This window comes from Grammomys surdaster, unplaced genomic scaffold (genome assembly GCF_004785775.1).
Source record: "Grammomys surdaster isolate TR1022 unplaced genomic scaffold, NIH_TR_1.0 199, whole genome shotgun sequence".
NCBI lineage: Eukaryota > Metazoa > Chordata > Mammalia > Rodentia > Muridae > Grammomys > Grammomys surdaster.
The window spans coordinates 2432485-2455119 of NW_021604644.1; the positions used below are offsets into that span (position 1 = coordinate 2432485).

Here is a 22635-nt window from a genome sequence, read left to right on the forward strand (position 1 = left end):
ATAGATAGATAGATAGATAGATAGATAGATAGATAGATAGATAGATAGATAGATCCCACGGAGGAACATGTCTGCTTCCATTGCTGGGCTTGGTTCCCCTCTTCCCCGTAGGTCAGGAGGGAGGTCCACCAATGGCCTTTCTAAAGTCATTCTTGGAGTGTTCTCTAGCAGAGGGGCCACAGCTCTGTATTCTCTTGCCCATTTTGTCCATAACTTGGCTGGAGTATGAATAGCAAGCATGCAGGGACTCTAAATTCATCACGACAGAGCCAAGGTGGGAAAAATGAAGGAGACTGAGGACGAATCTAGAAGGTGAGGCTGAATGAAGAGATGCAGGTACCCAGCAGGCCCAGGAGTGACAGCAGACAGTGGCTAGAAGCCAAGGACACATGGGTCACCCTAGCCTGCCAGCTCAGGAGCAAAGCAAGACAGTTGAAGCATCCCCAGAGGAGGCTGCCAGGCCTTGGAGAGGTGATGCCGGGGTCAGCTGGCCACCTGTGGCCCCGTGGCTGTTACATTGGCATTTTTGGGCCCCTACAGCCTCAGAGAACACCTCTAAAAAAGTGAGAGTGGTTACTCCACCTCACTGGCTCACAGGGGAACATTGAGTGAGACAACATTCTTTTTATGAAGCCTGAGCACCAGCCCATCTATAAATGGGCATGATGAAAGGTAACAGCAGAAGAGGGGTCCACAGGGAGCTGGGCACAAGGATCCTGAGGAGCAGCAAGAGGGCTGTGCTGTCCAAACCCAAGGAAGAAGCCACACGTAAGCCAGCATTGACTCAACAATGTCTCAAGATTCAGAAAGCCTTGTTTTCCCAGAGGGCCCAGAGGAACAGCAAAGCAAGCTTCCTCATGGAGAAGGCCCTGGGAAGAAGCTGGCCTTGACCCATTTGCTCACCAGCTTCCCTAGACTTTTGAAAGCCTTAATGTCCAACGAGAAAGAAACCAAAGGGCTCTGGGAGGAAGTGATGATCAAGAGAGCGTTGCCCCAAAAAAGGCCGATTCCCTTGAGCTGTGAACACTCTCAGCAGCCTCCAAACCAAAACCGTGTATGGCTGAGACCTGTCTGTGCCAGAGAGAAGTGGTTCCAGGAGCCCTGGCATTTGCATTTAGCCGTCCAGCTTAGCCTCAGGCCACAGGCCCAGGCTGGGCTCTATCCCGTCTCCTCTCCCACCTCCCCTCCTGCCTGTGCTCTGGAGAAATCTCCATGCTGACTGGGAGAGCTTTCTGCCTTGGCTGGTTGCTCACTCATGGAGGAGGCTCTTAGAGCATTGGGTTGGACCCAGGGATGGGGTCTGCCCACGAGGACATACATGGTCGGTGCCATAGGAGAGAGTGTCAGTACCAATGACCCTAGAGAGAGTCCACCAATATCTTCACTCTGGATAGAAAGTCTGGGTGATAGAGGGAGTGTGATCTCAGAGCAGAGACCTCCAGACCCTCCTAGTCCTAGAGTTGGGGAATAGCTGGACAAGTGGAGAAAGACCTCCAGCACAACTTTGGAAGCCTACAGGGCAGACCAGGACAGGGATAAGCAGTACTCTATTGTACTCCTAAGCTGGGAGCCAGCTACTGCAGAGTCTATATACAGCCCTGAGCAATGCTGGCGTTAACTGGTGCTTTGATTCAGAATCCGTGGCAGAATCTCTCTGCCAGCTGTGAATTCTTAGGAAAGTCACTGAACATCTCTGGTCTCAGCTGCCTCTCTTGTCTAAAATGCAAGCAACAATCTCAGCCATGCCTGCTTGATGGGGGGGGTGGCTTTGAGTGTGTGTGTGGGGGGAGGACTTTGAGTGTCGGGGAGGGGCATCGCCCCAGATACTCTTACTCAGCTGACAGGAAAGCTTATCACTACTATGGCTGGGGAACTTGCAGAAAAAGGACATGTCCCTCTTGCATGTGGAGTGGGGAGGCAAAGGGAAACCTAATAAAAAGTGAAAATTGGATTTTGTTAAAGAAATGTGTGTTGTGGTTCCGTAACTACTGCCAATAAGAACCATGGCTGGAGGGGCTAGCAGACCTGAGTCTGAGCTAGCCCATCAGGCAGAGGGTCCTGAGACCCCTGCCCCTACCCACCACCAATAGAAAACCTGGAGCCAGAGTGGTGGAGGAAGCAGAGAACTCTTGTGTTCAGACAGTACTGCACAGTCTCTGTTGGGTACTGGTCATCTTCAGGACAGGAACTCAAGTGGGACCAGAACCTGCAGGCAGGAGTTGATGCAGAGGCCACGGAGGGATGCTGCTTACTGGCTTGCTCTACATAGCTTGCTCAGCCTGCCTTCTTATAGAACCCAGGACCGCCAGCCCAGGGATAGCACAACACGCAATGGGGTGGGCCCTCCTCCATCAACCATTAATTAAGAATAATGCTATACGCCGGGCTTGCCTAAAGCTGGATCTATCCTGCAGAAGTATTTCCTCAATTGGTGTCCCCTTCTCTCAGATGACTCCTATCTTTGTCAGGTTGACATAAGACTATCCAGCACCATGCCATCTGTAAAATGTCCCTGGCTTAGCCCTGGAAGTCCCAGGGAAACATACGCAAACCCACCCTGTCTGGCAAAGGACACAGACAAGTGTCCCAGCCCCCCTCAGTGCTCTATATCTCACAGTGTGGCTCTTCACACAAGGACCAGCACAGAAACTGGACACAGTGGGTGGTGTGACTGAGCCTGTCTGTAGGTGCCTGCTTCTGCCTATGGTTCTACTCTGCACACGCGCCTTGTGGGATCCACATGGAAACATCAAGAACCTTGGGGACAAGGAATAAGGAGCTGAAATGAGCAGGACTTTTGTAGAATAATAAACGTCTAGGACCTCATGACCCCTGGCTGCCCTGAGGAGGGAGGATGGCAGAGAGGAAGGCAGGACATCATGGTAGAAAAGGCTTCAGAGCATGGACACCTGCTTCTGCCTTCTGGAAAGCTCCTCAAGGAGCAGGCTGGATGGACCACGAGGGAGTGAGGGCTGCACACACAGTGCCCTGACCCTGCTGCCTCCTGTACACTGTGTAGCCCGCAGTCCTGGTGAACGGTAACAGTGGTTAGGGTCAGAACCAGGCTTTGGGCTGCCCTCTGGTTACCTGTGCCTCCTAAGCAATATGTCTCCCCTGTAAACAGAGAACTCTAAGACCCAGGAAGCTTCCAGAAAGAGGCTTTATTTTGCCCAAAAAGGGGGGGGACTTTAAAATGACTCTAGAGTCTTGCACCATTTCCTCAGCAGCTGTATTTAGGGAAATCCTTTAAGCCGGACAGTCTCATATGCACAGGGGAGCCGACAGCAGACTTCCCGTACTCTAGGGTGAGAACCCAAGTGTACATACAGCCAGGCCCTGGTTAGACAGTGCATATGGGGCTCCCCCATGGGTAGCTGGGGCCACACAGGATCTGCCACAGATGGAATGACCAGAGCTTGGGAAACTTCTGTTCAGAAGTCTAGTCCCTCCCAGAGTGATGGTATCACTTGTCTCCCCGCATAAGTTCAAGACCAGCCTGGGCTATGCAGTGTCCCTGTTTCGAAACCAAAACAACACACCCACGTCTTGTTCTCGGTGAGGACCTGGCATTATCTTCTCATAAACAATGTTTCTGAGACTGAACCCTGTTCAGAGGGCTCCCAGCTGCTGCCTGCTTTTGTCCAGCTGTGAATTTGTTATGCACGTGAAAGATGAGTGTTCTCCATGCCAACCACCAAAACTCTGATGCGGCACAATGAGAACGTAGTCGCTAGGAAAATGAGCTGAGGTTTCATCTGTAGAAGTACAGTGTCCAGAATGGGGGAGCTGGGAGCTTGATGAGGTCAGAGACTCCATAGCAGAGGTGGTAGAAGATCTCTGTCGTTAGTACCAGCTACTCTCCCATCCTTCACTTAACCAATAGGTAAAGGCCTCAGATGTGGGATGCGGGATTGCACGGAGGAGCCCCCCGACCCACACCCATGCCATGGGCTTCTGCTCACTGTGGGGTAGGGCTTTCCCTGGAGGTCAGACCATCACCTCCCAATGTGATGAGTGCAGCCCATCTTAGTTCCAAGGCAGTGTCCACCCCCACACAGGCAGATACCTCTCTCATGGGCATCTGGTCACTGATGGGAATATGATTGTCACCTGGAGACATTACTCTGAGCTTAGTGTGACAGACCAAGACAGTACTTAGTATTTGGCTGAGTATGTCTAAGCCACGGAAAGCATGTTCTTCCTGATATGAAGTAGCTATGGTAAGAACAATGGAAAACAAAGATACACTGGAACATTCTGGAGGCCTCCTGGATTTGATGAGCAGAAAACTCTGTAGCCTCATTGTCAGCAGGCCAAGCCTGACTTTCTTCCCTGGCTATGTGGCCTTAGAGAAGTCACTTTCCCTCTCTGATTTTCAGTTTCTCCATCTCTAGAATGAGGATAACAAGCCTTGTTCTGACCACCTCAGGGGGAAGATGAGTATGAATCAAGAAGACGAAGGTTGTTGTGTGCAGCCAGAGGCACTGCCTTGCCATGGGCAAGGGTTCACAGAGGCTGTCTGCCAATGGCACCTTCTGTAAGCACCAAATTGTGTGCTGGGCCACACTCAACAGCATTTAGAACTCTGGTGTGGAGGGGATGTTGGCACCTGCCCATTGCTCTGATGGTAACATCTTTTAGGGCTGAAGACCAGAAACGCTATGCTTCTTCCTCATAAGCGATGAGAGCTTTGCAAACAACCTGTTGCCCTTTCCTCTTAGGCCACCAGGGAGTTCATGGTGAAACACACATCTCGTGGGTGTCATGCTAGAACCTTCCACCGGCTTTTCTATGAGCAAATAGAGTCCTCAGTTTTCTCCAGGACTTAGACCTCCATGTTTTATCCTAATGTGCAAATGCTATCTGAGGTCCTCAGAGTCATAGAGAGGAGGTGGCTGGCAGAAGTCTGCACACCTTCTGGGAGGAGGAAGCGTGGCTCTTGCACCCTCTCCTGGCACCCCAAGCCCCACTGATCCTGGGTCTCTACCCATCTCCTGCAGGCCTTCGAGGAGAGCATGTTTGGCAGCAAGTACCAGTGGATCATCCCAGGCTGGTATGAGCCTGCGTGGTGGGAGCAGGTTCATGTGGAAGCCAATTCCTCACGCTGCCTGCGCAGGAGCCTCCTGGCTGCCATGGAAGGCTACATCGGAGTGGACTTCGAGCCCCTGAGCTCCAAACAAATCAAGACCATCTCAGGGAAGGTCAGTATTGGGGTCCCCTCCTCCTGGTCACCCTGGCTCACTGAGTTACAGACATTGACAATGTGCCTCAGGGTTGCTGTGTGCTCCTCGCAGGTCAGTTGACTTCTCTAAGCAGCAACACTTGGAAATGAGAGGAGGTGGCTGCCTGTCTGTCCAGAAAGCATGAGAATCCAATGAGGTGAATGTTCTTGGGGGTAGGGGTGGGGCGCATGAGACAGGATACAAAGCACAGGTACTTACACCTAAGCACACCTATCTCAACTTGTGAGATACCAACCACAGCCAAAGTCTCTTCCTGAGCTCCTCCAGCTTGGAACAGCCTAGAAAGTCTCTCTCTCCTGATAGCCAACTCAGTAATGCTTCTGTAGATTAGGTGGTGCCCCCGCAATTGGGGTGACATGTTGCAGGCCAGCCAGCTAGGGCTGGCCCTGGTCACCCTTCACCACTGGGCAAGCTTCAGCCTCCTTGGGCTTGCAGGGTTGATGGTGAGCAGCGCATCCTGGTGCTGGAAGTAAGACCTTGCTTAAGAGATCCAAGTCCTTGGAATCTCCCTCCACCAATGGCCATTAGGGCCATGCCCCTGCCTCGATGCCTCACAGGGATAGCAGTGTGCAAATTCCCACTGTGTCTGTCTGAATGATAGGGACAACCATAGCATCTGCGATCCTAGCACTCAGGAATGCCAGGCCAACCTTAGCTACTCAAGGATTTTAGGCCAGTCTAAGCTACATAGTAAGACCCTGTCTAAAAAACGAATTTGAAAAGCAAGATGGCACAGCCCAGGTGACTGTGAAATCCACCATTCCTCCTCTGACAAGCCACTAAATCCCATGCAGTGTGGAATGTGCCTCTCCTATCTCTCTATCCCCAGACCGTGTGTGTGTGTGTGTGTGTGTGTGTGTGTGTGTGCCTGTGTGTGTTTCACTGTGTATCCCTGGCTAGCCTGGAACTCACCATGTAGACCAGGCTGGTCCTTCAACTCACAGAGATCCACCTGCCTCTGTTCTCCAGTCCTGGTATTAAAGGCCTGGGCCACCATGGTCATTGTGTGCCAAGAGATTATACCTTCAACCACAGGCTCTTACGGACGTAGTCCATTTCCTGGGGAAGCTTTATAACCAAGTGTAGATAAATGTTTTTATTCATTATTTAATCCCAGTCAGAACCACCTTTCTACCAGTGATTTATTGGTTTGTCAAAAATCTAGCAAATCATTAGGACGGGTTTTGTAAACAGCTCCTTAGATCATGTTGGCACCTGGCTAGAAAATGCTGGAAGAAATATTTTCCTATCAAAATCGATGTGTGCAGGGGGAAAAAAAACTAAGTGAGACACTGAGGAATGAGCAGAAATAACTCTCATTTGGGTAAATGTTATTTTTATGGGTGTCAAAGTTTGCAAGTTATTAAAAGCCTCGGATCCAGAGTATACTATATTTTAATTTAAAAATAGCGAAGTTTGAGAAAAACGCAAAAACTAAGGGGAAAAAAATCCCCAGAGGCAGACAGGTTATTAACCAAACCAAGCCTCAGGCAACAAAAGCCATCATGGTCCACAGGATCCCTGTGAGGCTAAGTGGCATGGTTGGTGATACCGCAGAGGAGTCTTGATGTCCGTCTGAAAGCATGACATCACCCAGGGCAGGAGCCCGGAGGCAGGGCTGAGGCAGAAGCATAGGGGTGCTGCTGACTGGTTTGCTCCCCTGGCTTCCTCAGCCAGCTTTCTTATACAACCCAGGGCCACCTGCCCAGGTGTGGCACCACCCACAGTAGATTGCCCCCCACACCCCCATCAACCAATTAAAGTCACCACGGACTCACCTACAGGCTAATCTGAGGTATTTTCTCAGTTGAAGTTCCCTCTTTCCAGATGGCCTGAGCTTGTTATCAACCAACACACCTAGGGAGGGGCTTCTGTGCCCAGTAGGGTTGAGAGACCCAGCAAGTCCTCAGCCATTGGCTGGGGCCCTTGAATCCTGACACTTCCCATGGACACAGTGATGGGAAATGGGAGGTTTTGAGAAGGTGGTCACTATACCCACCCCACAGTCTGAAATGGAAGCAGGGAAGGGCATGGAAAGGCAGGAGAATGCAGGATCCAGCCTCACAGTGCTAATGCCCCACCCCCTACAATCTCCATATGGCTACTTCCCTGGGAGACAGTGCAGGATGGAGGAACTGGCTCAGGAGGAGGTTGGTGGCTTATGAGGACACACTGGCTAGATCTGAATCCTGATTGGGCAGGTGGCTGTGTCTATAGCAACATTCTTGTCTCCCCTCCTCCCGGTCCCCAGTAACAGGATTCTGACTTCAAGCAGATAGGTGTCCACTCTTTGAAAAATGGACAGTCCCTAGCTTCCCAAGCCAGCTGTGGCCAGGGTTCTATCATGGCCCATGAGACAGATGAGTGTTCCTCAGACTTCCAGAAAACCCGACAAGGAGGAAATTCATCTTCTGTGTTGGTTGGAATTAGAATGAGCTCCCTGGCACTCTGGCAGCCACCTTGATATGATGTGTAGCCTTAAAAAGGAAACTCCATTCTAGACATGGAGATTCAGAGACAGAATCCAGGTCTCTGATCCTTTAGTGAGGCTGGCCTGGAAGCCCATGGGTGACATTTGCTGGAAACAGACGGGAGCAGTCTCATGGAAGTCACAGATAACTTGTTGGCTGTTGCACGGTGAGCCTATGATTGACAGAGGGAAAGTCATTCAACTTCCGCCTCTTTCTTACCTGGGGTACTGGTGACGATGTCTCTTCCACAGCTTAGTGAGGACACGTGATGTGGCACAGTGGGAATTGCTCAGTCTGCACCCAGTGTGCTCATTAGCATTCAGGCTGAGCACTGGGGCAGGAGGTTCATGGGGCAGAGCTCACAGCCAGACAGTGGGATAAGAGGAGTGAGCCTGTGCAAAGCAGGTGAAGGAAGCCTAGAAGTCATCCGATGTTCTTCCCAGCCAACAGCACTAGCAGCAGCCGCCACTCTCTGACTCCTTTGCCCTACAGTCAGCTGCTCTAGACTTGTAATGCGTGAACTCTTGTGGGCCTTTCCTCTTTCTGAAACACATAGGAGTGATAGCTAAAATGTTTCATGTTCAGTGTTGCATAGTATTCCATGGTGTTACCCTACAAATCCCCCCGTCCTACCTTGAGCAGACCTCTGTGTGGCTTGGGATGGAAGATCAGTAATGCATCTCTGGGTGGATGCATGGCTTCGATGTCCCTCACCTACAGCAAGCGCTGCTAAAATTTCCACGTGTGTGATCACACCAACTGTTTACACACCCTGCGTGGAGACCTACTGGTTGTTATTAGGGCTGGACTGACTGTATGTCAAAGTCTAGGAAATGGGTGTGGTAGTCATGTTAGTCAGTTCAGGCTGGGAATCCTGTGATTTTGCATTTTTTTTCTCTCATTTCTGAGAACTGCTTGGTGTTCTCTGGGTGGAGCTTCCGTGTGCATTTTTTTCCTGATTTGCTCCTATCTGCTGTCTTGTGGTGGATGCTTGCTTGCCCCGCGCTTGGGTGCGGAGTCTGGTGGAACTTCTGAGTCACAGAATGGGCATCTGTGGCCTCTCACAGACACCGCCAAGAAGCTTTCTAAAGTGATTCTACTGACTTACACACCCACCAGCAGTGAGGGGGACTTCCACCCTGTGCACAGGCTTGTCAGCACTTGGTGTTGTCAGTTTTTTAATTTTAGCCAAGCTTGTGGGTGGGACGTGGCATCCCACTTTAGTTTTACTTTGCACGTCCCTGGCTGCTAACGGAATTGGACATTTTCTCATACTTTTTATACGTGTGCACAGGAGTGTGCGTGTGGAGGCAGGGGGACAACTTCAGCGCCCTACATACATGTTCCATGTATCCTTTCGGATAGCTTCCTCAGCTATCCTCTACCGCACTCGTTCTCCCCGCTCCTAGCTGTGTGACGTGTCCTTTGCCTCACCTTTACCTCTGAGCACTTTCTTAGCAAGGGGTAGCCTCTAGCTCATCTGCCATTTCCTTCCAGCTTTATGAGGTCACCGTCTCCTGGCTTTCATTATTTCTGTTAAGCCAGCTATCACACATTGGTCCTTTACCGTTGATGTGTCTCTTCTCTCTAGCTACTGTTAAGGCATTGTTTTGACTTTCATCTGTACTTTGATCAGGTTGATGTATGTGTACATGTGTATGCATGTGTGTGTATGCATGCATGTGTGTGCAGGTGTGCTTGTGTGTGAGAGTGTATCGTTTGTGTTCGTGTGTGTGTGTGTGTGTGTGTGTGTGTGTGTACTAAAACATAAAAGAAGGTGTGTCCTTGTCCCTCTCCCTTCTGTCCACAAGGCTGAATTCTTCAGGAAGCAAGACTCATCATTAAAAAATATATGACAAAAGTAACTGAAGAAAGGATGAAAGGAAGGAAAAGGAAGAGCTTCTTTGGCTCACAGTTCGGGGTTTGGTCCATCGGAGCTAGGATGTCATGGTAACAAGAGTTTAAGGCAGCTGTTCACACTGCGTCTTCAGCCAGGCAGCAGAGAGAGATGAAGCTGGCGCACGGCACACTTCCTCCTGTCTCTTTGGTCCAGGCCCCAGCCCGTGCCATGGTGCTGCCCACTTCTCACTTCAGTTAACCCAATTTTAGAAACCCCTTATAAACACGGGTGAGCCTACATCCTGTCAAGCAGATGATCCATGTGAACCATGCCAACATGGCTCTGCTGGAATCACAAACTCATAGCACTGGGCCACCTGTTAGCTTTGCAAGGCCTTGCAGGCTAGCCTGAGAGATTAGCCACTCTTTACAACACATTTTCAGAGGGAAAGTATGTTCCAAGCCCTAAAAACTGCCTCTCAAACTACACTGAAATCTAGCCTGAGAGTAAGGGAAGCCGTCTATATAAAGTTCTGTCTCAGAAACTTCTAGCCCCTGTGATAAATATAACATCTGGAAGAACAATGCTATGACTTCTTGTCAGCTTGCCAGTGGAGGCCTGGTGTCTGATACTCATAAGAACTTGCCCTAGGATGGCCCTGGCATCCCTAGGGAGCAGTGGTAAAAGGATATGACCCAGTAGGAAAGGCAATGAGACCTACCCCCAAGCCTCTGCTCATAGCTCATAGAAACACGGTGGACAGCCAGGCCCTTCATCTCCATGGCTCTGATCCTGCTCCTCATTTCTCAGGACAACAACAAAAGGAGAAAAGTAAGGTAGGAAAAAATTAGAGATGTGTAAGTGACTCACGTAAGAAGTAGACATAGGGCCTGTGTTGGTCCCAAGGCCAAATCAAATAGGCTGTGTGATCTCAATCCTTTTATGGTACAGATACACACACACACACACACACACACACACACACAGTAAATCAAGAGAGTTAAAGTATGTGGGCAATGACCTGCTATTGAGGCCATGCTGGGCCTGTTCCCCTCAGGTCTCCATCCCACCCTGCCGTTGTTACTGTCCCATTGCTGGGAACAAATTTCAGGCTTAAGGAAAGGGATATCTATTTGTCTGATGGTTTGAGGAGATACAGTTCGCCACGATGAGGAAGGCTTTGCAGCTGGAGTGTCTTACGGCTGTGGTGTTGGGGGCCCATGGTACCGATTGTTCACATCCTGGCTACCAACCAGGAAACCAGGAAACACAAAGAGTCTTGGGTTTGAAGTGGGCAAAGCTCTAAGCCACAAAGCCCACCTCCTAACCATTCAGTTCCTCCAGAAAGGCCCCAACCTCCCACTGTTCCCACAGTCTTCCTGAACAGAACACCAAGTGGGGACCAAGCATTAAAGCATGTGAGCGAATCGGGCACATTTTTAATCCAAACTGTAACAGCCCCTCACTTTTAGAGGATGCCAGACAGCTTGAAATATGCCCTAGGACATGACCAGAAATGTCACCTGACTGGACCATGAGGCTGAATAAATGAAATTCTAGATGCATGCTGTCATGGCCTAGACACCTGTCCCCAAAGGCCATGAATTAAAGATTTGCTCCCCAGGAGGACACTGTTGGGAAGTCATAGAACCTTTGGGACTTGGAGCCTAGTGAGACATCATTGTCACTGGAGAGGGAATACCCTGGGAAGGAATTGTGGGACATGGGTTCCTTCCTCTTTCTCCTTCTTCCCTGGATCATACAGTTAGTGGTATTGTTGACCACACACCCCCTACCCATGAGCCGCCTCACCCCAGGACAAAACAATAAGGCCTTCCACTCACCAACCAAAACTTCGTTCTCTAAAGGTTTTTCTTAAGCTCATATATTCTGTTACAGTTGCAGAAAGCTGACCAACACCACAGGCAGCTGAGCAACACAGGCAGCCCACCCTCCGATGCCTTTGTGTGCACCCGAGAGCAGATGTAGGGAAGGAAATCCAAGAAGACAGATGTCAAAGGGTCTCATTCCTCTTATGCTTGCAAGTTCCAGGACAGTCAGGTCTACCCAGAGAAACCCTGCCTCAAGAAGCCAAGGTGAGGGAAAAGCATCTAGGTAGCTTTTATATACTTTAAAAATACACAAGAGCTAAATTAACCACCAGAAATAGACAGTCTTAGTTTCTCTTCCAGTTACTGTGACAAAATATCCTGACAAAAGCAGCGTGGAGGAGAAAGTTTATTTTGGCTCGGCTCCAGGTTGCAGTCCATCATGGTCGGGAGTCACAGCAGCAGGAGCTTAAGCAGGTGCCACATCACCACTGCAGCCAGGAGGAGAGAGCAATGAGTGTGTGCTCAGCTCAACAGCCCCTTTTTACACTGTGACCCTCGGCCCTCAGGCTGTACAGAGGGGGCATGTGACCCTCTCTAAGGGCCCTTCTGAATGTAAACTGACAGGGATCCAGTTTCTGTGTGGTTTGACCCCTCAGAGGGTTTTCCCAGGGGGCTGTGGTAATTTTTCCCGCTGAAGAGTTCAGAAGGAGTTGAGAACGGTTCATGGAGAGGAGGCTGAGGTCAAGGATTCCCCAGGTGGCATCACATGGAAGGACAATCTCAGGCACCAGAGTCAAAAAGTGATTTCGGGAAATTGTGGCCAATCAGGACATTAATATCACCAGTGGATTCTTTCATAAAATTCAGTAAGGCACAGTGGGCAATCTGTGGTTCAGTGTCAGTTGGTTCACAGTCCCTTCTGTAGCTTTGAAGGAGTGAGTAGAACGTAGAGGTTGTCTTTGCTTGGGTCTGCCTCAGGGTCTGTGTTCCAAGATGGCCTTACAGGGTCCATCAGGGCTCAGAATCCACAGGGCTATGAGTACAGAACTAGAACCTTCTAGAATCTCAGTCCGGCATGTGGAATATGCATGCAGCCAAGGATAGCTATGAATACAGCCCAACACAGGATCAGTCAGAAGCTTAAAACCTTGATGGGTTTGCAATGCTTGATCGCATGGTTCTGGATCGTGAACTTAGTAAATGACTGCATCATATCAGGAGGTAAAACGTTAGACTTATCTTTTAGCCCATATTCTGAGTGCCCTGCCCAGGTCCTAAGGCCATTTCCACAGCCTGGGACCTGTGGCCTTCCTTGGCACCAGTTCTTAAGGACAACCATCTCTGAGATGGTACAGAGATCTCTGAGGGTGAGGCCAAAGGACAGAGAGAGCACATGAGCTGCTGGCTGGAGACAGTGGGAAGGGAAGGGACTACAGAGGCTGGACTGCCCAGCAAGGCTGGCTTTTCCCAAGCAGTGCTGGACCAGAATCTCTGAGGAGCCCCCAGTGCTGAATTCAAACCCAGCTCTTCAAATCATTTGGAATGTATGATTATTCTGGCGGGAAACTGAAAATTAATCATTGAATATTCTGTCAGCTTGTATATAGCTTCAATTTCTAGGCTCGGTAAGCAGGCCAGGAATTCTCCAGACCCATATCCTGCAAACATCATGGGGAGATATGATTAGTGTATATTACACCCTCTGCTTAGTCTTCCAGGCAGGCAGGGCTAGATCAGTCCTGTCACTGACTGACTCTGGGACCTAAGCAAGTCGGTGTCCACATCTGTAAAATGGGGGCAGTAATGGCTGCCACCTTAGGAAATCATTGCAGAATGAAATGACAGGATGGACTGCTCCCAGCGTTGTGATGGGCACACAACAGACTCTGAGGAGTATCTGTGTGCCTTGTGTGCCTGCTGTAACTCCATGTCTCCCACCCCGTTGCATTTTCAGACTCCACAGCAATACGAAAGAGAATACAACAGCAAGCGTTCCGGTGTGGGGCCCAGCAAGTTCCACGGGTACGCCTATGACGGCATCTGGGTCATCGCCAAGACCCTGCAGAGGGCCATGGAGACACTGCATGCCAGTAGCAGACACCAGCGGATCCAGGACTTTAACTACACAGACCACACGCTGGGCAGAATCATCCTCAACGCCATGAACGAAACCAACTTCTTCGGGGTCACGGTCAGTCCCCAGTTTCCTTGGCTGTTTTCTCGGTGCCCTCGGGAGGTCATACAAGGTCATAAGAGGGACCATTAGGCATTGCTGATGTGTGCTGATATGTGATTTCTTCTCCCAGGATATCCTGTGAGCCACAGGATTGTGGAAGGATTGGAAAGAGTGCTGGGGTGGGGTGGGCTCTTTCACTGGGGAAACACTTCCATGACTGGCCTTAAGAAACGATAAATGCCTGCAGGGGTGAGTGCAGTCCATCACCCTGTGGGTGGAGTGGGCCAAGTTCAGGTTCAAATTCTGCATCTTCACTTATGAGTGATCTTCTTTGCATTGCACATTTCCAGTCACAAAATGGGAGCGGTGCTTCTGACTGCAAAGTAGTTGCAAAGATTAGTCATGGTGTTGGGCCTGAAGATGCAGGCCTGTAATCCCAGACATTTGGGGGACTAGAGCAGGAAGGTCTTAAGTTCAAGAGGTGCCTATCCTACAGAGTAAACTCAAGGCCAGCGTGACCAACTCAGTATAACTGTCTCAAAATTGAAAGCAAAAAGAGGGCTGGGGACATGGCTCTGGGTTTGAATGCTTACCCAACGTTCCCAGTGTCCTTGGTCCAATCTCTAGTACAAGACAACAAAAGGTTTTTGTGTGGCACCTGCTAGTAATACTAAGTGGAGGGATTCCCTGGTCTGAGCTTCAAGTTTCTTGCTTGGGAAACGCAGATAGTAATACGTGCCTTACATGGACATTGGAAACTTAGCACTGATCATACTCAACAGATCCTCAACATCACGGAGGGCTCGACCCTGCACGTAGATGCTACCCAGTTGTGTATATCTAGGGCTGGAACCCAGGAAATGCCAGCTCTTGATATGCTCCTAATGGTCCTGTTGCATCTTTATGCTCCTGGAGAGGGAGAGTTGCTGTTTCTAGACCTTTAAAAGATGAGCAGCCTAGAACTCAGAGCTTTGAAGTAGACAGTTAACCCAAGGAAGAGCTGGGACTTGAGTGTGGATCTCGGTCATCATGGCTGCATGACACTGCCCTCTGGAAATGAGTGTAGGGCATCTTGTGGTACTCTGTCTGCCTCTGGTCTTCCTAGCAAACACAGCTTTGGCTGAAGCAGGGATGGGTGAATGTGTTATATTTGTTTTGTCTGACTCAGAATCAACTAGAGATCAGTCCACGAAGGGATAGCACAGGAGGGGAGGGTTGATATGTTACTTACATGCTGAGTTTGGAAGACATTTTCAGGTGCTGGCAATGTGTGTGGCCAGCAGGTCTTGCAGGAACTGCAGTATGTGCCGTGGTGTAGATCTAGGAGTGAGACCTGAGCAGAGCTGACATGGAAGGATTAAAAGCATTTGGCCTTGGAGAGAACTCCACCAGCTTACAAGGATGTCCTTGACTTCTGTGGAGAATTCAGGGAAGGCTTCTCAGAAGAGGCAACATTTGAACCTGGCCTTGAGTAGTGTGCAAGCACTAGGCCTTCAAGGATGACTGACCAGGTGAAGGTTGAGTAAGAGGGAAGATGGGATTGGTTAGGGGAGGATATCATCATCTGAGACAGAACTCTGAGGAGGCGGATGGCACAACTAGAAAGGTAAGTGGGGACTCAAGTCTAGAGTTGACAAGGACTCTCATGGGGCAGCCATTCGCAGAGTGTGGTGAGCATCACCCAAGAGCTTGCTAGACTCACTGAATGAGGCTCTAAACTCTGGGTCCTTAACAATCCTCCAGGTGATTTTAATGCAAGCTATAACTCAGCAGCCACCTCCCCTGAGAGGGGGGCTCTCAGTTTGCAGAAGGGAAGTTGGGTTCAAAGAATGTAAACAGGGACACCCCCTCCCATATTCAGACATGAAGGCTCTGTACTGGCCAAGTACATTTTTACTGAATCGAGCCTCAAACTCTGGCTTAAAAAAAAAATGCTCAGAACCCCTTATAAAATCACACTCAAAGTCCACAATATAAAACTTACTAAAGCAGAGGTATGGCGGCACATGTCCATAATCCCAGAACTTTGGAGGTGGTGGTAGGAGGATTGTGAACCTGAGGCCAGCCTGAACTACATAGAGCTTTAGATGCTTCGAAAGAAAGAGGCTCCTCGGACTAGAGGCATGGCCCTGTTGGTACAGTGCTGACCTGGTGTGAGCAAATTCCTTGGTTCCATCCCCAGTGTCAAAAACACTACACTTGGTGGTACAGGCCTATTACTGCAGCACTCAGGAGTCAGAGGCAGAAGGACCAGAAGTTCAAGGTCACTTGTGGCTACATAGCAAGTTCAGGGCTAGCCTAGGGTATGAGCTTCTGGGTTAGCAGAGGAACCTCTCTCCACAGCCTCTCCTCCCAGTTACAACATCCCGCCTGGTCCCTTCCCCATGCACATTCTCTGCTCACCTGGAGAGGAAGGGTGCTCAAGACTACCCGTCCTTCACTTTGCCTCTTGTTGGTAGAATGAGTTCATGACACCCAACACAGCCTGGCTCATGGATCACTTCGGAAGCCCAGAAGCCTTTTGCTGAATCTCTAAGCTCTGAGGCAGCCCTTTGCCTGGCGCCTGGCGCCTGGCGCCTGGCAAGGCTTCACCGGAGCTCATTTATAACCCCTGTGAAGCGCACCCTGTCATCTAAGCCAAATAATCACTACTTGATGAGCAATTAGCTAAGACGGGCTAAAATGCTTTCCAGGGCTTGAAGATGAATTTCTTACTAATGGGAAATTCCTTGACACCTGCACCAGTCTGAGTCATAATTCAGCCAATAGCAGACCTACACACACTCTTAAAACCGCTCAGAGCCAACACCCTAAAGTTACCAGTGACACTGATCTGGAAGGGGGTATGGCTCCCTCGTGGCCCCAGCACCAAGACTTGGCAGCGCCTCAGTGGCAGGCAGACCCACCATCCTCCTCCAACTCCACCCCTGTCCCTGCTGCCCTTGTGAGTCCTCGAGTCAAGAAAGGCTGCAGTGTGAATCCATTGGGCTCTCTGTTCTGTCTTCTGCTAACCCCCTTTGTTGGGTATTACGATGCACCTGGCTCTGGGTTGCAGACAGGTCTCATTAAAATTATCTTTGGATTGCTGAAAATACAATATCCTTTGACACAGTACAAACTGCCTATGTGGCCCAGGGAGGTTGCGGAAGGCCAAGTTTAGCAATCAGTGAGGAGTTAGACGGAAACAACTGGGAAGAGCTTGAAGCGCTTTGCATTTGCTGAAGCGGCTTCATCATCGCTCTTACAGTCTCCACTTCTTGGTCAGACTTGGTATTCTGGGTCACCCTCATTCAACACGTTTACTATACAGAAAATCGTTTAAATGCATTAAATTAATTATATCGGTGACTCAATTCCAATTGATTTAGAGTGTGCATTCAGCTGGGATCCAGGCCTGGGTGCCTAGCTGGCACGTTGGTGAAGAAATGTCTTCTCTGAAGCTCAGAGTGAAGATCCAGCTTAGCCTGGGGCCCAGTTCCATTTCATCTGTTTGCAGACTGGAGTCCACAGAAATAAACATCTACAGCTCTTGTTGCATGCCAGTGACCCAGGCATGCGGTGTACCTCTGGCATCTGGAGACACAGTATGATTGATGTTCAAACCTATGAGAACCCCACACTCCCGTATCCCAGAATTCTTCCTCACCTAGTACCTTCCTCTGCCAAGCACATATGGAGCGTGAACTCCAGGCTGGAATCACTTGCTCAGGTCTTAGATAAACAGACGGTGCTACACAATCATTTTTCTGAAAGTAGGGGGATCTTGGAGCGTGGTGTCTGCTCAAACTTGTGGATCTTCCAGGAGCTACATTAAAATTCAGCATCAGTAAACGTGCTACTGTGGATGGGGAAGGGTGAGTCAAGAGGCCCCAACCCCACAGAAAGAGCTACAGGCAACCAGGGAATGCTGGGAATGGAAGAAATAGATTTCCCCAGGGAAGAGCACACCAATTGGTTAATGAGGTGGTTTGAGTGAGAATAACCTCCACTGAGTCACAGATTTGAATGCTTCATCCCCAGTTAGTGGAACTGTTTGGGAAGGATTAGAAGGTGTGGCTTTGTTTGAGGTTTTAAAAGTCCAGGAAACTTCTCGGCGCTCTCTCTCTCTCTCTCTCTCTCTCTCTCTCTCTCTCTCTCTCTCTGCCTCATGCTTATGGATCAGATGTAAGCTAGTAGTTACTGCTCCAGTGCCATGCCTGCCTGCCTGTCTGCTGCCATGTTCCCACCATGATGACCATGGACTTAAACCCTCAGGAAACATGACCTCCAAATTAAATACTTTCTTTTATAAGTTTCCTTGGTCGTGATGTTTTGTCACGGCAATAGAAAAATAACTAAGACAGTCTCCTAATACCAAATAGACGTGGCCTGGGAGGGGCCTGTGGGTCCTGGGAGGGCAGGAGCTCTGTAGAGCATAGAGGTTGGTTGCTGTGCAGGCAAGAGTGTCCAGATTAGGCCAGGGTACTAGATGTGGACCCTGGGCTAGATCTGGAGTGGTGGGATTGGGAGGGTGCATGGAGGGTCAGGCTGACTGACAGGCTAGATCCTGCAGAAGGATGTGCTCCTGCTGACCAGACCCTTCTGTGTGGTAGACAGATTGGACGTGGTATGAGAGGGGTGGGGGTGGAAGAAGGCCAGCACAGCCCGTAATATATATAGCAGGTTATATATAACCCAATAAGTCTGTATAATGTATATATATATGTATGTATATCACACCAATTAAAGAAAAAAAAAGAGGCCATGAAAAAATTTCAAGTGCCAAGCAATGCTATGCCCAGAACATCTCCTTCACTGGTCTCTCAGTAAGGGCCCATGTCTTAGTCACTGTTCTATTTCTGTGAAGAGACATCATGACCATGGCAACAATTATAAAAGAAAGCATTTAATTGAGGGCTTGGTTACAGTTTCAGAGAGTTAGTCCATTATCATCATAGCAGGGAGCATGGTGGCGTGCAGGCAGACATGTCTCTGGAGCTGAGAGCTTCATATCTTCCTCTACAGGCAAAGAGAAATAAAGAGACTGGACCTGGCATGGGCTTCTGAAACCTCAAAGCCCTAGGGACACACTTTCTCCAACAAGGCCACACCTCCTAATCCTTCTAATCCTTTCAAACAGTTGCACTCCCTGGTGACTAGGCATTCAAATGCATAAGTCTCTGGGGGCCACTCTTATTCAACCACCGCATTTCACCCATAGGGCTTGTCTTAGTTGGGGTTACTACTGCTATGATGGAAAGGGTCCTTCTGACTAATCTTTCTATGGGTGTTGGTAGAAGTGCGTGCTTGTATAAATGCCTGTGTGTGCGTATGCATGAATGTGCGTGGAGGCCAGAGGTGATGACACCTTCTGAGGTGACATTACTTAGGATCTTTCTACCTTGTTTTTTGAGATAGGGCCTCTCATTGGCCTGAAAATCCCCAATCAGACTAGACTGGCTGTCCAGTGTCCAGCCTCATGGTTCCACCTGTCCTCGGGTCCTTGTCCAAGGATTCCCCAGCGCTGGCATTATAAGTGTGTGCCACTATACCCAACTTTTACATGTGTGCTGGTAATTGAATTTAAGTCCTATGCTTACACAGCAAAGGCCTTGCCAATTGAGCCTTCTCCCTGTCCTCTTTCCTGGTCATTCTTTAAAACTCACCTTATCTAATATGTGGAACCTACGTCACGCTGGATTAATAGATCCACGCTCTACTTCCTATGACAATGTGATACATATAAAGTCTCCCTGTCATCTCAGCCTGTGGAGACTGAGTCTGGGTGGGGCAATGTGGCATACAAGAGCATCTGGTTTTAGGGGTGAGTAAGGGACTCCTGTGAGGACCTTGAAAAGAGAGTGTGGTTCCTGATAAGCTGTTTCCTGTGATTGACACTCTGCATGGGTGGACTCCATGCAGAAGCCATCACAGCCAGGAAGGCGGTGGCCCATCTCTCTGAATTCGGGGTTCCGTGCCTGTGAAGCACACCATTAACAGAGCAACATCCCCAGCCTCTAAAATGTATGTTTTAAAAGAGTGAAAATATGAGGCTGAAGAAATGTCTCAGCAGCTTAGAGCATCTAATGCTTTCCCAGAGAATCTGAGTTTGGTTCCTAGCAACCATGTTGGGTAGTTCACAACTGCCCGTATCTCCAGCTCCTAAGGATCTGACGCCCTCTGCTGGCCACGATGAGTATACACAACACTCTCCCTTGATCCCTCACCAGCTTCTCTCTACCAGTCAGGGCTGGGCATCCGGGCAGAGGCTGTCCAAGAGGGCCCGTCCTAGGCTGAGACCTTTCTCTTGATGGCTACTCTCTTCAGGTTTACCTCGCAGAGAGGGAAAAGACTATACAAGAGCTGTCATAGAGCTCACGACCTGGTTGCTTTTGTTCCTGGCCAGGAGGGACCACTGGCCAGCAGATCCATTACAGCTTTAGCGTTAGGGTTCTGTAAAAAGTATTTCTGTTAGGACTTAAATACAAGTCACTGTTCCCCACCCACTCCCAACAACATTTTACTAAAAAAGAAAAGTTCATAAAGCAAGCTGGGTTGGAATCCCAAGTGGCTCAAGTAAAGTAAAGGCAGCCTGGGAAAACAGCAAGCTCCCCCTGGGGAAAGAGAGTACAGGGTAGGCTCAAACCGCCTGTCTGAGCCAACACAGCTGACATCCTGAAGGGAAGGATTTTACTTTCTATCCAGAAAAATTTTATACATACACACACACACACACACACACACACACACACACTCAATGCACACATGTTCAGACATATACACAAGTCCACACTAACACACTCACCCATGTGCATGTTCACAGGTACACATCCATAGACATATGCACACACGTACAGATGTGCCTGTGCACACATAACTGAAGACCATCTCTGAGCGCTGGCCCATGTCTCCTACCTGTGTGATTCAGCAGGTAACTGGTTCCATCTTCCTACACAGATCCTACATGTCTGTGCCCTGTATTGGATGCCCTCACTTAGCCCAGAGGCAGGGCTTAGTTTCTGCTTTAACACATTTGAGACTTCATGGTTCGGGGACCGTCATCCCGTCAGCCCTGACTCTGGCCCAGTGCTCTGTGATGCAGCTCAGTTCGTGGGCATCTGCACCTTGTCTGAAGCTCTGCTGTGTCATGTAGCCGAGAAAATCAAACTGGCTCACTCCCGTTCCACTCACTGTGTCCCATCCTAGGGTCCCTCTCAAAAGCCTCCTTGGCTAACACTGGGGAGCAACAAAACTCCCTTCGAGAATCTCCCCCCCTCCCCACTGGTCCCCAGCATCCTGGAATACTTTGCCAGAGAACAGAGTCTCACACACCCACACTTAATGGAGAAATAAGGTGGCCTGAGAACCAGTCTCTCTCAGTTCACACTGTTGAACCAGCCTACCCTCTAACACAAGAAACAAGCCGCTGCCTAGAACAGCCCTGACAAACTGACACAGAAACTGAAGTCATTAAGTCAGACAGAAAGACCACAGTGCACCTGGTGGGGCCTGGTGACCTGGGAAGATATTCACTGTCTGGGCCTCAGTTTCCTCATCTGCAGAATGGGAACTACTTGGTAATATTCAAGTGTTCAGTGCCCACTGACAGCCCTCATACTGCAGTTTTTTGTTATGGATGCTGCGTTTGAGGGGGCTTGAGTCGGTAGCGAGTCACGGTGTACCGATGAGGGGCCGTGCACTTCACAGGCATAACTCATTGTCATCCTCTCAGTGACGAGGCAATCTATTAACCCTTGTTAAGGTTGTAGTGGTCAGAGCCAAGTAAAGTCTACCTGTGGGCAAATGTGATTTTGGGCTCTCTGCTGTTCACTCACTCACAGGATCTGAGTCACTGAGGAGGGAAGATGTCTGTCACCAACCTGCCTGTCTGGCTCTGTGCACGCCAGCTCCGGCTGCCCTTAGAATCACTTAGCATTAAGCACAAGACTAGTGCACAGGTGGTGTTGGCATCCCACCCAGGTCTCCGGGGATCCCTTTGAAGGGTTTGCCTGGGTTAGCCCATCCCCCAGACGCCACAGGTGCCTGGCTAATGGCTCCCACCTGGGAGCCTTGAGGCTCTGTTCCTGGAGATGCAAGGACTTGGTCCAGGATTAGGCTACCTTCACACGCTTGTGATGTGGCCTCCTTCTTCTGAGAACATGTCACCTACACATGTATGTGGGAGACAATCTTAGACTGCCAGGTGTTTCTGTGAGAAAATCAAGTATTCCAAGGAAGCTGTTTTACTGTAACCTAATGGCTGTCTTGGGTGTTGGCTTCCCCCACCTGAGGATGAACTGAGAAAGGCTCCCCCATACTCAGTCTGCACACTGGTGTCCCTCCCTAGAGTCCCCAGCTGAGAGTCTGATTTGTCTCCTCTGATGAGTTGGCATCTCTGGCACCTCTGGGGTACTCAGGCAGCAGGATGATTCCAGCCACGAAGCCCACGCAGCCCACGCAGCCCACTGGACTGCATACCTAGGGTGAGCTTGGCCACAAGTGCTCCCTCCAATCACTTTGCTAATTGAGAAATCTAACAGCACTTCCCATCACATGCCTTCCAGGCCTCTACATAAAAAGCCGTTTTCAACCCAGGTGCTAATCAGGACTGACAGGAGATAGGTCATCAGGCTTTGGAGTTGACTGCCATTCACAGATCCATCAAGAGCGATTCCCAAATTCTCGCTGTGACAGGGCATCAGGAATTTACCCAAGTCCTGAGGCCACTATCTTCCCCAGCCTCTCATGGCTCCCACGGGTGTCTTTCTGGGGCTCAGATGCCAGGCCTGAACTGGAGGAGGTGTGGTCCTGTGGCCTTGCAAATTCATACCGTCAAGAACATTTCTCAGGCAGTAATTGCTAGCAATAAACAACTGTACTAAAAATTGAGCTGCCTTCACCCTCCTTTAAAGCAGCCGCACTCAGTCATGCCAAGCAACTGTCTGCTAACTGATCCCACTGAGCTGGCAGCACCCGATCCCAGAGACATCACAAAGGGAAATGAGAGGCTGGGATCAGACCCAGCATGAGGTGGGCTCGTCCCAGAAGCCTGGCACCCCGTGAGAATGACTACCTGCCCTCTCTTTTATGTCCT

The 22635-nt window shown here is 49.7% G+C and overlaps 1 protein-coding gene across 1 annotated transcript in view; it reads left to right on the forward strand.

The window, feature by feature from the left end:
* The window catches only part of Gabbr2 (gamma-aminobutyric acid type B receptor subunit 2), a 327200-nt gene that overhangs the window by 183320 nt on the left and 121245 nt on the right, over window positions 1-22635 (forward strand). Inside the window, exons 6-7 of the mRNA XM_028770277.1 lie at window positions 5001-5201; window positions 13341-13577. Coding sequence (XP_028626110.1) covers window positions 5001-5201; window positions 13341-13577 — 438 coding nt within the window. The remainder of the gene's footprint in view (window positions 1-5000; window positions 5202-13340; window positions 13578-22635) is intronic.